This window comes from Erinaceus europaeus, chromosome 17, assembly GCF_950295315.1.
Source record: "Erinaceus europaeus chromosome 17, mEriEur2.1, whole genome shotgun sequence".
NCBI lineage: Eukaryota > Metazoa > Chordata > Mammalia > Eulipotyphla > Erinaceidae > Erinaceus > Erinaceus europaeus.
In genome coordinates, this window is record NC_080178.1 from 9,011,348 (window position 1) to 9,025,172 (window position 13,825).

A 13,825-nucleotide genomic window follows, 5' to 3' on the forward strand; every position below is an offset into this window, starting at 1 on the left:
GATGCAGAACTCTGGTGGTGTGGTGGGTGGGAATTGTGTGGAATTGTACCCCTCTTATCCCACAATCTTGTCAATCATTATTAAATCACTAATTTTAAAAATGTGGCTTTTATGCATTGTCTACAATACTGATAGTTATGAAGAAGTGTCTGCTTATGTAACAAGCAATCACTTCAAACACATGAGCAATGGCTTAGGACCTCCGATGATAACACCATACTGGTTTTCAGGCTTGACTCCTGACTTTACAGATCTTTGAGTCTACTCAGGAGAGTCCTTTCTAAAATAGTACTTTGGATTTCTTCTAAGCTACACAAGGTCAAGGAGCCATGATTCAATGGAGTTGGGAAATGGCACCAGGGTAAAAGAGTTTATATTTCTGGGACTTACTCAGTCCCAAGATCTCAGCTTGGTCTTGTTTCTGCTTCTGGGTCTCGTGTACATGACCACTCTGCTGGGCAACTTCCTCATCATGGTCACCGTGACCTGGGAGTCCCGCCTACACACCCCCATGTACTTCCTGCTTCGCAATCTAGCCATCCTGGACATCTGCTTCTCCTCCGTCACTGCTCCCAAGGTCCTGGTAGACCTTCTGTCAGAGACAAAGACCATCTCATATACCAGCTGCATGGCACAGATGTTCTTCTTCCACCTCCTCGGCGGGGCAGACATTTTCTCTCTCTCCGTTATGGCCTTTGATCGCTATGTGGCCATCTCCAAGCCCCTACACTACGTGACCCTCATGAGCAAGAGAAGATGTTTTGCCCTCATTGCAGCCTCCTGGGCGGGGGGCTTTGTCCACTCCATTGTTCAGATTTCCCTGCTGTTGCCCCTGCCCTTCTGTGGACCCAACATTCTGGACACTTTCTACTGTGATGTCCCCCTGGTCCTCAAACTCACCTGCACGGACACCTTTGTACTTGAGCTCCTGATGATCTCCAACAATGGTTTAGTCACCACGCTGTGGTTTATCTTCCTCCTTGTGTCTTACACAGTCATCCTAATGATGCTAAGATCTCAGGCAGGAGAGGCCAGGAGGAAAGCTGTCTCCACCTGCACCTCCCACATCATGGTGGTCACCCTGCACTTTGTGCCCTGCATCTATGTCTATGCCCGTCCCTTCACCGCCCTCCCCACCGACAAGGTCATCTCTGTCATCTTCACCGTCATCTCCCCTCTGCTGAACCCTTTGATCTACACTCTGAGGAACCAGGAGATGAAGTCAGCCATGAAGAGACTGAAGAGAAAGCTCACACCTTCTAAAATGAAATAAGAATCTTCAATCTCACAAGGACTGGCATAAGGATCCCAGTTCAAGCCCCCAGTTCCCCACCTGCAGGGGAGTCGCTTCACAGGCTGTGTAGTAGGTCTGCAGGTGTCTATCTTTCTTTCCCCATCTCTGTCTCCCCTCCTCTCTCCATTTCTCTCTGTCCTATCCAATGACAGCAACAACAACAACAATAATAATAACCACAACAATGATAAAACAACAAGGGCAACAAAAGGGGAAAAAATGGTCTCCAGGATCAGTGGACTCATGGTGCAGGCACTGAGCCCCGGTAATAACCCTGGAGGCAAAAAAAAAAGAATCTTCTTATTATTTTACCATAGATTTATATTATATGCTCAAATATGATGTCAAGTAAACAAACTACACTTAGTAGATAGGACTCATTTTCCTTTATAATATTTTTATTCACTTATTATTGGATAGAGACAGAAAGGAACTGAGAGGGGAGGAGAAAGAGAGAGAGAGACACCTGCAGCAGCCCTGCTTCACCATTCCTGAAGCTTTCCCCCTGCAGGTGGGGACCAGGGTCTTCAACCCGAGTCCTTGTGCACTGTAATGTGTGTGCTTAACCAGGTGTGCCACACCTGGCTCTGAATTTATTTTCCTATTTAAGGTAGTAGGTTATGGATAACCCAGGTTGCTGCTGAGCAACTGTTATGAGATCAGGCTAATTGATGCATTTCCCGTCAAAGACCAAGCTAACAATGTGTCATTCAGAGCAACTGTCAGGCTGGTGAATTCAACCCCTTTTACTTCCTCTTCCAAAAAGATGGGGAAATCTAAGCCTAGAGATGTTGCTTAATATGATATATCATTGGGAGTCCGGCTAGTGCAATGGGTTAAGCACAAGCAGGTGGCACAAAGCTCAAGGACCAGCGGAAGGATCCCAGTTTGAGCCCCCAGCTCCCCACCTTCAGGGGGATCACTTCACAGGCGGTGAAGCAGGCCTGCAGGTGTCTATCTTTCTCCCCCCCCCGTCTTCCCCTCCTCTCTCCATTTCTCTCTGTCCTATCCAACAACAACAACATCAATAATAACTACAACAATAAAACAACAATGGCAACAAAAGGGAATAAATAAATATTTAAAATATATATCATCATGGTCCAAAAGGTGGCACAGTGGATAAAGTGCTGGGCTCTCAAGCATGAGGTTCTGATTTGAACCCTGGCAGCACATGTATCGGAGTGATATCTGGTTCTTTCTCCTCTTATCCTTCTCATAAATAAATATCACCTATCATGTTAATTATAGAAATAATTCTTCAAGTACCATGTCTGTTGCTGTTCCAGAACATACAAGTGCAGTTTGATAGATTATTAGACCTGGTTCTGCCACAAAAAACTGTAATTATGTTCTAGAAAGATCTTGTGGTCAATGTGTCTCAAGTATCTGTAGTATGTCTGAAGGGGTAGGAATGCCGCAATGATATAGGGTCCCTGACACTTCCTCAAATCGTGACTAAACACACATCACCTGGTCTAGGAATTCAGAAGATGGAGAAAGCAATTTGTCTGATTATACAAACAGATATTTCTCTGAATGACATAAAGTCTCCTCTTGGGTTATGTTTTTGCATTTAAATCACTTTCTTGTCCTTTTTATTGCATAGTGTTCCGCTGATAAAAGTCATAGAAAAGTCATTGACTCTGGCCACATACATCAAACTACTCTTGCCTACTGAAGAAGCTTCCTGAAAAAGACACCTTAATGATAAACATCTCTGGGCTCCCATGATTCTAATAATGTCACCTCATTCTAAAGTAATTAAATTGGCAAATATGAAGAAGTATCACTGTTCTCTCTCTCTCTCTCTCTCTCTCAAGTTCTAACTAAAATCTGGATCTCAGAAGTGTGGTTTAAACTGAGCAGTCTTCAGCCCTTCCCACAAAAAAAGAAAATTAATAAATTAAATGTTAAAACTACTTATCCCAAAATCCTACCAAGTCTAAATTGTGTGATTCACATAGTGAAAAAGAGAAATGTATATCCTGCTTCAGTGAGCTTAAAATCTAATAAGAAATATTTTTGTGAATATTCAAACATGCATTTACTTATTTTCATTTAACTAATTCTTACAGATAGTTCAAGATACAGGGGCCAGGCAGTGGCACAGCAGGTTAAGCGCACATGACACAAAGCACAAGGACCGGCTCAAGTATCCTGGTTCAAGCCCCCGGCTCCCCACCTGCACGGGGGTCACTTTACAGGCAGGTGAAGCAGGTCTGCAGGTGTCTATCTTTCTCTCCCCCTCTGTCTTCCCCTCCTCTCTTGACTTCTCTTTGTCCTATCCAACAACAACAGGGATAAAAACAATAACAACAAGGGCAACGAAATGGGAAAAATGACCTCCAAGAGCCGTGGATTTGTAGTGTAGGCACCAAACCCCAGCAATAACCCTGGAGGCAAAAAAAAAAAAAAAAAGTTAAAAAGCAATTTTAATGCTGATATAACTTAAGTGACGATAAAATATTTTTTCCATTTGCATAGTTACCATCCATCCTCAAAGCCTAAATGGGACCTATGAGGCACTGTGGGGAATCCATATACCTAAGCATTTATGTATCTGGTGTCTGTCTACCTATGTTTTCTACCTATGGTGTCTTACTTACCTATGTTTTAAATATATGTACTTACTTACCTATTTTTAAATATATGTATATGTGAATTTTATTGAAATACTTCTTTATCTCCAAAAAGACATATAGCTTAAGGTAACTGTGTAGGAACAATATACATGCTACATTAAACAGAAATCACGCATATACAAACACCAAATTATACAAATAAATAAATAGAGAGGTAAGCACCATCCAGTTTCTGAAAACTGCTTTGCAAGTAACCACGGAGCTTTGATGTTCTGTTGCTACCCCTTTTTTTATTTGTTTTTTTAAAATATTTATGTATTTATTCCCTTTTGTTGCCCTTGTTGTTTTATTGTCGTAGTTATTGTTGTTGTTATTGATGTCATCGTTGTTGGATAGGACAGAGAGAAATGGAGAGAGGAGAGGAAGACAGAGAGGGGGAGAGAGAGAGATAGACACCTGCAGACCTGCTTCACCGCCTGTGAATCGACTCCCCTGCAGGTGGGGAGCCGGGGGCTTGAACCGGGATCCTTATGCTTGTCCTTGCGATTTGTGCCATGTGCGCATAACCCGCTGTGCTACCGCCCAACTCCCTTAATTTGGATTTTTGGGCTGGGAAGATAACATAATGGTTATGCAAAAGACTTTCTTGCCTGTGGCTCTGAAGTCCCAGGTTTAACCTGCATCTCCACCATAAGCAATGTTTGGGTCTCTCTCTGTGCCTCCCAATATCTATCTATCTATCTTATCTATTTATGGTCAAAAGTAAAATATATAATTTTTAAGTATTTTATTTATTTATTTATGAGAAATATAGGCAGAGAGGAGAGAAAGAACCAGCCATCACTCTAGTGCATGTGCTGCCGGGAATCGAACTCAGAACCTCATGCTTGAGAGTCCAATGCTTTATCCACTGTGCCACCTCCCAGGCCACTAATTTTTTAGTTTTTATTGTTTTTCTTTTGGGGGGAGGAGGTGAATCAGTGCATAACTCTGACACATTCAATGCTGGAGACTGAGCTTAGAACCTCATGCTTTTAAGTCCAAAGCTTTATCCAGTCCTGGGCCACATTGCTATTCTCACCTAAATTTCATAATCCTGCTATTGTGGGCACACAAAATCAGGAGGAAGCTGCGTAGTCCTTGGCCTGAATGATTACAGTGTTTTCTTCCTTGGCTAAGGAGGGTAAGTCATTGGTCATAGATTTCATCTACAGAAAATATACCTGAAGATACACAGATTCCTAACATGTGTGTGTGTGATGGAACAGAAAGATGAGGGGGAGGGGAGGCAGGCTTGGTGACATTTTAATGGTTCCCACAGGAACTCGGTTGAATTGGCCACACAGCTTCCACACTCACACCGGAAATAGTCCCATTGCTAATTCCTTTATTGGGCTTGTGGCAGAGGGACTAAGACAGGTGGCCGAGGTTCTGTAAGACAAAGTGGAGGAGCCGCAATGATGTGATTCCCTGCAGCTATCTTCCCATCTGGAGAAAGAAATTTTGAGGTAGGCTTTCCATTACGCATAGAACTTCCCCAGAACCTGCTTCTTCTAAGACGCAGTTGGTTCATCAAGAGAAGAGACTGAAGACATTGGTGTCCTCACATGTAAACTTTTAAAACCAGAAATCTGGGGTATTATGTGCAAGGACCTGGGTTGAGACCCCAATCCCCACCTACAGCAGGGATGCTTCTCCAGTGGTGAAACAGGTCTGCAGGGGTCTATCTTTCTCTCTCCCTCTCTATCTCCCCCTCTCCTCTCAATTTCTCTCCGTCCTATCCAATATAATAGAAGGAGAAGGAAGGAAGGAAGGAAGAAGGAAGGAAGGAAAGGAAGGAAAGCAAAGGAAGTAAGGAAAGAGAGAAAGAAGGGAGGGAGGAAGGGAAAGAAGGAAAGTAGGAATGAAGGAAGGAGGGAGTGAGAGATAATTACCAAGAGTGGCAAACTCATAGTGTCAACCTGAAGATCCAACAGTAATCCTGGAGGCAAAAAAAAAAAACAAACAGATAATCTGTTCATGTTGATTTTTCAGAATTTCTTGAGTGTACCTATCGAAACTGAAACTTTTTAACTATTTATTCGTTTGTTTATTTGATAAGAAAGAAAAAATTTTAAGCCAGAGGTGTCTCAGAGAGTCAGTTCCCTGTAGAGAAGGGAGCGGCACTGGCTTGGTGGAAGGCCAGATTGCAGGCTCTATTCCAGTGTTAAATAAGCTTGTTTGCAAGGCCCAGTCCCCCTGGTGTGACTTCTAAGAAACATTTATGATTCTATGCTGATCTTGCAAACACATCAAGTTCAGTCTTTTCCTTTTTAGCACTGTGCATGTGTTTCTTTTCTTTCTTTTTTTTTTTTAAGTTAGCTATTTTATTTATTTTATTTCGTAGGAAATAAATTGAGAGGGAAGGGAGAGAGGGAAAGAGACAGAGAGAGAATGCAGCACTGCTTCGCCACTCGTGAAGCTTTCTCCCTTGTAGGTCAGGACAGGGAAAGGGGGGCTTGAACCCAGTCCTCTCATGTGGGAAAATGTGCACTTTCACTTCCCAGTCCCTGTTTGTGTGTTGCAGTGCAAGGTGCATGACCCACTCTTTTCAGAGTATCCTTCTTTCTCTTTGTAAAAAGAAAGCATCTGGGAAGTCTGGCGGTAGCGCAGCAGGTTAAGCGCACGTGGTGCAAAGCACAGGGACCGTTATAAGGATCCCAGTTGGAGCCCCGGCTCCCTACCTGCAAGGGAGTCCCTTCACAGGCAGTGAAGCAAGTCTGTAGGTGTCTGTCTTTCTCTCCCCCTCTCTGTCTTCTCCTCCTCTCTCCATTTCTCTCTGTCCTATCCAATAACGACCACAACAATAAAACAAGGGCAACAAAAGGGAATAAATAAAATAAAATATTTTTGAAAAAAGCATCTGTAAGAATCCACCAGGTAGGTTTTTTTTTTTTCTTTTTTATCTTTTCTTTTCACCAGAGTATTGCTTAGCTCTGGCTTATGGTGATGCAGGGGATTGAACCTGGGGCTTTTGGAGCCTAAGGCATGAGAGTCTGTTTGCACAACCATTATGCTAACTACCCTCACCCCATGTAGATTGTTTTCAAAAGGATTTCACATCTGAGGCAATGCAACCCACAATTCATTAATGCATCAAAGAGCAATGTAGCATAATGTGGTTGGTGCACAAAGGATCTTTGGAGACTGCAAAGTCTGTTTTTTGTATTTTTTTTTTTTTTTTTTTTTTTTTTGCCTCCAAGGTTATCACTGGGGCTCGGTGCCTGCACTACAAATCCACTGCTCCTGGAGGCCATTTTTCCCATTTTGTCGCCCTTGTTGTTACCCTTTTGTTGTCGTTATTATTATCGCTGTCATTGCTGTTGTTGTTGGATAGGACAGAGAGAAGTCAAGAGAGGAGGGAAGACAGAGTAGGGGAGAGAAAGATAGACAACCGCAGACCTGCTTCACCGCTTGTGAAGCGACCCCCCTGCAGGTATGAAATGCAGGGATGTGTGGATGGGGAGGTGGGTAGATGGATGAATAGACGGATACACAGATGGGTAAATGATAAATGAAAGATGACAGAAGATAAATAGATTGATAAATTACAGGTAGATAGACAGATAGATAGATATAGATAAGACCTACTGATTTCTTTTATTTGGAGAGCCAGTTAATTCAGTCATGGGAGGACCGGGTAGTGGTGCACCTGATTGAGTGAACATGTTACAATGCACAGGGAACCATGTTCAAGTCCCCAGTAACCACCTGCAGGGGGAAAGCTTCACAAATGGTGAAGTAGAGCTGCAGGTGTCTCTGTCTCTCTCCCCCTTCCTCTCAATTTCTTTTTTTTTTTAATTTCTGGCTGTCTCTACCCAATAAATAAAGATAATAAAAAAATTAATTCAGTTATGAGAATGGGATAGAAAGAGAGAAACTGAAAAGGAAAATAAAATAGAAAAATAAAATCACACAAGAGAGAGAGGAGTAAGAGACAAAGAAAACTGACCCGAGACACAGGAAGCACTTAGGCTCATCAAAAGGGCTTCCTGGGAGTCTGGCAGTAGCGCAGCAGGTTAAGCGCACATGGTGCAAGGCGCAAGGACAGGAGGAAGGATCCTGGTTCCAGCCCCCACTACCCACCTGCAGAAGAGTCGCTTCACAAACAGTGAAGCAGGTCTGCAGGTGTCTGTCTTTCTCTCCCCCTCTCTGTCTTCCCCATCTCTCTCCATTTCTCTCTGTCCTATCCAACAACGACATCAAGAACAACAACAATAATAACCACAACAATAAAACAAGGGCAACAAAAGCGAATAAATAAGTAAATCTTTAAAAAATTTTTTTAGAAATGGCTTCCTTAGCAGATTTGGAAAATTATCCTCTAGACATGAGATTAAAATAAGTAGAACACAATAAAAGAACATACATCAGGACTCAGCTTTATGAATTTTTCACAGAGGTAGAACATAGTTTTGTTTTTGTTGTGTTTGTTTCTCTGTTTCTTTGTCACATCACTACACAATTCAAGTTTATGGTGGTGCAGGGCTTTGAACCTGTGACTTTGGAGCCTTGGGCATGAAAGCCTTTTGCAGAACCATTATGCTACCATTTCCCCCTGAACATAGTTTTGGTTTTGTATTTTTTTAAGATTTTATTTATTTATTCATGAGAAAGAAAGAACCAGACATCACTCTGGTGCATGTGCTGCCAGGGATTGAACTCAGGACCTCATGCTTGATAGCCCAATGGTTTATCCACTATGCCACCTCCCGGACCACTCTGAACATAGTTTTGTAAACACTATACAGACCAAGAAGCATTACCAGCACCACAGAAGCCACCCCACTACACACACTATTTCTTTTTTTTTTTCTCTTAAATATTGTTTACTTATTTATTTATTTATTTATTTATTAGAAAGGAGGAGTGAGAGACAGAACCAGACATCACTCTGGTACATGTGTTGCCAAGGATTGAACTCAGAACCTCATGCTTGAGAGTCCAGTACACACACTATTTCTATATAGTTTTGTTCTTTATACACAAAACAAGAGTTTGTACAATTTCGGGTGCCTGTATCATTTGGTTCAATATTCATGCTGAGACTCTTTTGTATGGTTATCTGCAGTGTAGATAGTATCCGTTGCTTTAGAATAGTTTACAGCTGTGACATGATTTACTGATTTTTTTTTTCCCTTTTGTTGCCCTTGTTGTTTCCTCATTGCTATTGTAGTTACTGTTGTGGTGGTTATTGATGTCGTTGTTGTTGGATAGGACAGAGAGAAATGACAAGAGGAGGGGGAGACCGAGAGGGGGAGAGAAAGACAGACACCTGCAAACCTGCTTCACTGTGAAGTGACTCCCCTGCAGGTGGGGAGCTGGGGGCTCGAACAGGGATCCTTTGTGCCACATGCGCTTAACCTGTCACGCTACCGCCTGACTCCCAACTTACTGATTTTTTTTAAAGATCTTTATTTATTTACTCATGAGAAAGATAGAAGGAGAGTGAGAAAGAACCAGACCTCACTCTGGTACATGTGCTGCTGGGGATTGAACTCAACACCTCCTGCTTGAGAGCCCGGCGCTTTATCTACTGTGCCACCTCCTGGACCACCTGTTTTTGTTTTTTGTTTGTCTGTTTGTTTTCAGCTCTTGGATGTTCTTGTCACTTTCTAGTTTGAAGTGATTCAAAATGGGTTGTTCTGTGTTTTCATTATTGGAGCCTCACCACTCCAGTGAAGTTTCTGACAGAAATACAGAAAGAGGGGGCCAGGAGATAGCACAGTGGGTTAAGTGCACGTGGCGTGAAGCCCAAGAAACCACATAAGGATCCAGGTTTGAGCCCCTGGTTCCCCACCTGCAGGGGGGGTCACTTCACAAGCAGTGAAGCAGGTCTGCAAGTATCTATCTTTCTCTCCCCCTCTCTGTCTTCCCCTCCTCTCTCCATTTCTCTCTGTCCTATCTAACAACAATGACAGCAATAACAACAAAAACCACAATAAACAACAAGGGCAACAAAAGGTAAAGAATAGCTTCCAGGAGCAGTGCATTTGTTGTGCAGGCACCAAACCCCAGCAATAACCCTGGAGGCAGAAAATATAAATAAAAATAAAAATAAAAAAGATACCTATCTTTTAAAAAAAAAAAAGAAAGAAATAAATACAGAAAGAGAGATCACACCACACTAAAACTTCCCCAGGAATTTGCCTCTGGTGTGATGAAGGCATTCTGCCAGGTGAACTGCCTCACTGAGCCTGCAGTATGTTTTTAAATTTTTATTAGTGATTGAATAATGATGAACAAAATTATAAGATAACAGGGGTCCAATTCCACACAGTTCCCACCATCAGAGTTCTGTGTTCCATCCCCTCCACTGGAAGCTTCCTTATTCTTTATTCCTCTGGGAGTATGGACCAAAATTTCTTTTTATAATTTTATTTTATTTTTTAATCTTTATTTATTGGATAAAGACAGCCAGAAATCAAGAGGGAAGGTGATGATAAAGAAGGAGAGAGACAGAGATACCTTCAGCCCTGCTTCACCACTCGCAAAGCTTTCCCCCTGCAGACTCTTACACATTGTAACATGTGCGCTCAACCAGGTGCACCACCACCCAGCCCCTGGACCAAAATTCTTTATGGGGTGTAGAGTGGAAGGTCTGGCTTCTGTAGTTGCTTCTCTGCTGCACATGGGCATTAATAGGTCAATCCAGATCCCCAGCCTGTTTCTTTTTTTTTAATATTTATTTATTTATTTATTTATTTATTTATTTCCTTTTTGTTGCCCTTGTTGTTTTTATTGTTGTTGTAGCTATTGTTGTTGATGTCGTCACTGTTGGATAGGACACAGAGAGAAATGGAGAGAGGAGGGGAAGACAGAGAGGAGGAGAGAAAGACAGACACCTGCAGACCTGCTTCACCACCAGTGAAGAGACTCCCCTGCAGGTGGGGAGCCGGGGGCTCGAACTGGGATCCTTATGCCAGTCCTTGCGCTTTGCGCCACGTGCGCTTAACCCACTGCGCTACTGCTGGACTCCCCCCAGCCGGTTTCTACCTTTCCTGAGTGGGGCAGGGTTCTGGGGAGGTGAGACTTCAGGACACAGTGGTATATCACCTTCTTTGGACACGTAGTATATTCACCTTCTTTCTTCCAGAAATCGATCTGAAGGGGGAATCTGTGACCCAATGGATCAGGGAAATTATACTCGAGTAAAAGAGTTTGTCTTCCTAGGCATTACCCAGTCCCGAGAGCTCAGCTGGGTCTTATTTGTCTTCCTGTTGCTGGTGTACATGTCCACTCTGATTGGAAACCTCCTCATCATGGTCACAGTGACTTACGATTCACGTCTTCACACCCCCATGTACTTCCTGCTCCGCAATCTGTCCGTCCTTGACATCTGCTTCTCCTCCATCACAGCTCCCAAGGCCCTGACTGATCTCCTGTCAGAGAGAAAGGTCATCTCCTTCAATGGCTGCATCACACAAATGTTCTTCTTCCACCTTCTGGGGGGAGCGGATGTCTTCTCTCTCTCCATCATGGCCTTTGATCGCTATGTAGCCATCTCGAGACCCCTGCACTATATGACCATCATGAGTACAGAGAGATGCACCTGCCTGGTGGTGGCCTCCTGGGTGGGTGGCTTTATCCACTCCATTGCACAGATTTCTCTGCTGCTGTCCGTCCCCTTCTGCGGACCCCACGTTCTGGACACTTTCTACTGTGATGTTCCCCAGGTCCTCAAACTCGCCTGCACGAATACCGTCACTCTGGAGCTCCTCATGATATCCAACAACGGGTTAGTCAGCTGGGTTATATTCTTCTTTCTCTTGATATCCTACACGGTCATCTTGATGATGCTGAGGTCTCAGACAGGGGAGGGCAGGAGGAAAGCCGTCTCCACCTGCACCGCCCACATCACAGTGGTCACCCTGCACTTTGTGCCCTGCATCTATGTCTACGCCCGGCCCTTCACCGCCCTCCCCACCGACAAGGTTATCACTGTCACCTTCACTGTCATCTCCCCTCTGCTCAATCCTGTGATCTACACCCTGAGGAATCAGGAAATGAAGTCAGCCATGAGGAAATTAAAGAAGCAACTTGGACATTCAGAAAAGTTTTGAGCCCTTTAGGGATGAGCTAACATCCAAATGTAATGAGAAAGATTCACCTGCACTTTCTCAGAATGGGAAGAGACTACTTCGGCTCGGCGCCAAACTGGAGGACCACTAGGGAAATTGTGGGCTCCTGTGAAGCTGGTCCAACACCACAAGCCAGGACTGAACAGTGCTCTGGTCTCTCTCTCTCTCTCTCTCTCTCTCTCTCTCTCTCTCTCCTCTCTTTTTTTTTAAATATCGTTTATTTATTAACGGATAGAGACAGAGAGAAACTCAAAGGGGAGGATGAGAGAGGGGCTGGGTGGTAGCACAGCGGGTTAAGCGCACATGGCGCAAAATGCAAGGACCAGCACAAGGATCCCAGTTCAAGCCCCCCATCTGGACCCCATCAAGGACCCCATCTGCAAGGGGGGTGGCTTCACAAGTGGTGAAGCAGGTCTGTAGGTGTCTATCTTTCTCCTCCCCCTCTCTATCTTCCCCTCCTCTCTCCATTTCTCTCTGTCCTATCCAACAACAATGACGGCAATAATTACAATAATAATAACAACAGTAAACAACAAGGGCAACAAAAGGAAAAAAATAGCCTCCAGGAGCAGTGGATTTGTAGTGCAGGCACTGAGCCCTGGCGATAACCCTGGAGGGAAAAAAGAAAGAGAGAGAAAGAGGGGGGAAGAAAGAAAGGAAGGAAGGAAGAAGGAAGGAAGGGAAAAAGAAAGGAGGGAGAGAGAGAAGGAGAAAGAGAGAGAAAGAGAGAGAGAGACCTGCAGCCCTGCTTTACCACTTGTGTAGCTTTCCCCCTGTAGGTGGGGACCAGGGGCTTGAACCTGAGTCTTTGCACACTATAATGTGTGCACATAACCACATGTGCTACCACCTGTCCCCTCCCTCTTTCTTTCTCTTTATCTCTCTGTCTCTATCTATCTTTTTCTCTGTTTCCCTCTCATTAAAATAACAAAATAAATAAAATACTCTTCTTTTAAAAAGAACTTTTGTTTACACCCTAAGAAAGACTCAGACAAAAAAATATATATCTGGACTATAATCACAATCTATAAAGATTCATCTCCCTCCCTTACAATAAAAGAATTAGAAAATGTCTTAAATGTACATATTTCTACACATCTTCCAACACCCATTTGACATAATAACTCTCATGGGGGTTTCTTCCCAGTAGGGGAATCTGGATACTCAAGCTCTCAACAATCTCATCAAAAAAAAATTGTAAAAAAATTATCTCATCCAAAATATTCCCTTTGGTGATCCTTTTACCAGTCCTGGTGCTGAGAGACTGGTCCTGCTGGCAGAAGCACTGCCGGGCAGTGTGGTAGCACCAAGCAGAGGACGAGAGCCTGCTCTTCGACTCTTATGTACAGGAAAGAGGAGAGATATTCAGCGGCCAGGACTCAGGTGAATGTCTGCCTGAAAGGAGACTACTTCTTGGCAATCAATGAGCCCTAAGGTCAGTGTATACAACTAAATAACCGAATCGAATTCCTGGATAAAGATTCAAAGATAGGGACTGAGACGTGAGATCATTATGTCCTGTGCCATGTCCTTTGTGTTGTGTGATTGCATTTCTTGTTTTTTTTTTTTTAAGATTTATTTTTAAACTTTATTGATAGAACTTAGACAAATTAAGAGAGAAGAGGGAAACGGGGAAGGAGAAAGAAAGGGACACTGGCAACACTGCTTCACCACCAAACGTCCCCACTGACAATGAGGGTGTGATTATATTTCTGCCTGTGTACCCGTGCCCCACCCCCAATTTTGAACTATGGGGATTTTGAATATTATTGTGAATTTCAGAAATGGCTTGGATGTTAATAATATTCCTGAAAGACTGAAGATGT

General features: G+C 43.4%; 2 protein-coding genes across 2 annotated transcripts; both read left to right on the forward strand.

Moving 5' to 3' along the window:
* The first annotated feature begins 337 nt into the window (after positions 1 to 337).
* LOC103110326 (olfactory receptor 4D11) lies at positions 338 to 1,273 on the forward strand. The gene has a single exon (XM_007519501.1). It carries the CDS (start codon positions 338 to 340, stop codon positions 1,271 to 1,273), a length of 936 nt encoding a protein of 311 aa, XP_007519563.1.
* Positions 1,274 to 11,045: 9,772 nt separating this feature from the next.
* On the forward strand, positions 11,046 to 11,981 carry LOC103110455 (olfactory receptor 4D9). The gene has a single exon (XM_007519622.1). It carries the CDS (start codon positions 11,046 to 11,048, stop codon positions 11,979 to 11,981), a length of 936 nt encoding a protein of 311 aa, XP_007519684.1.
* Positions 11,982 to 13,825: the final 1,844 nt, after the last annotated feature.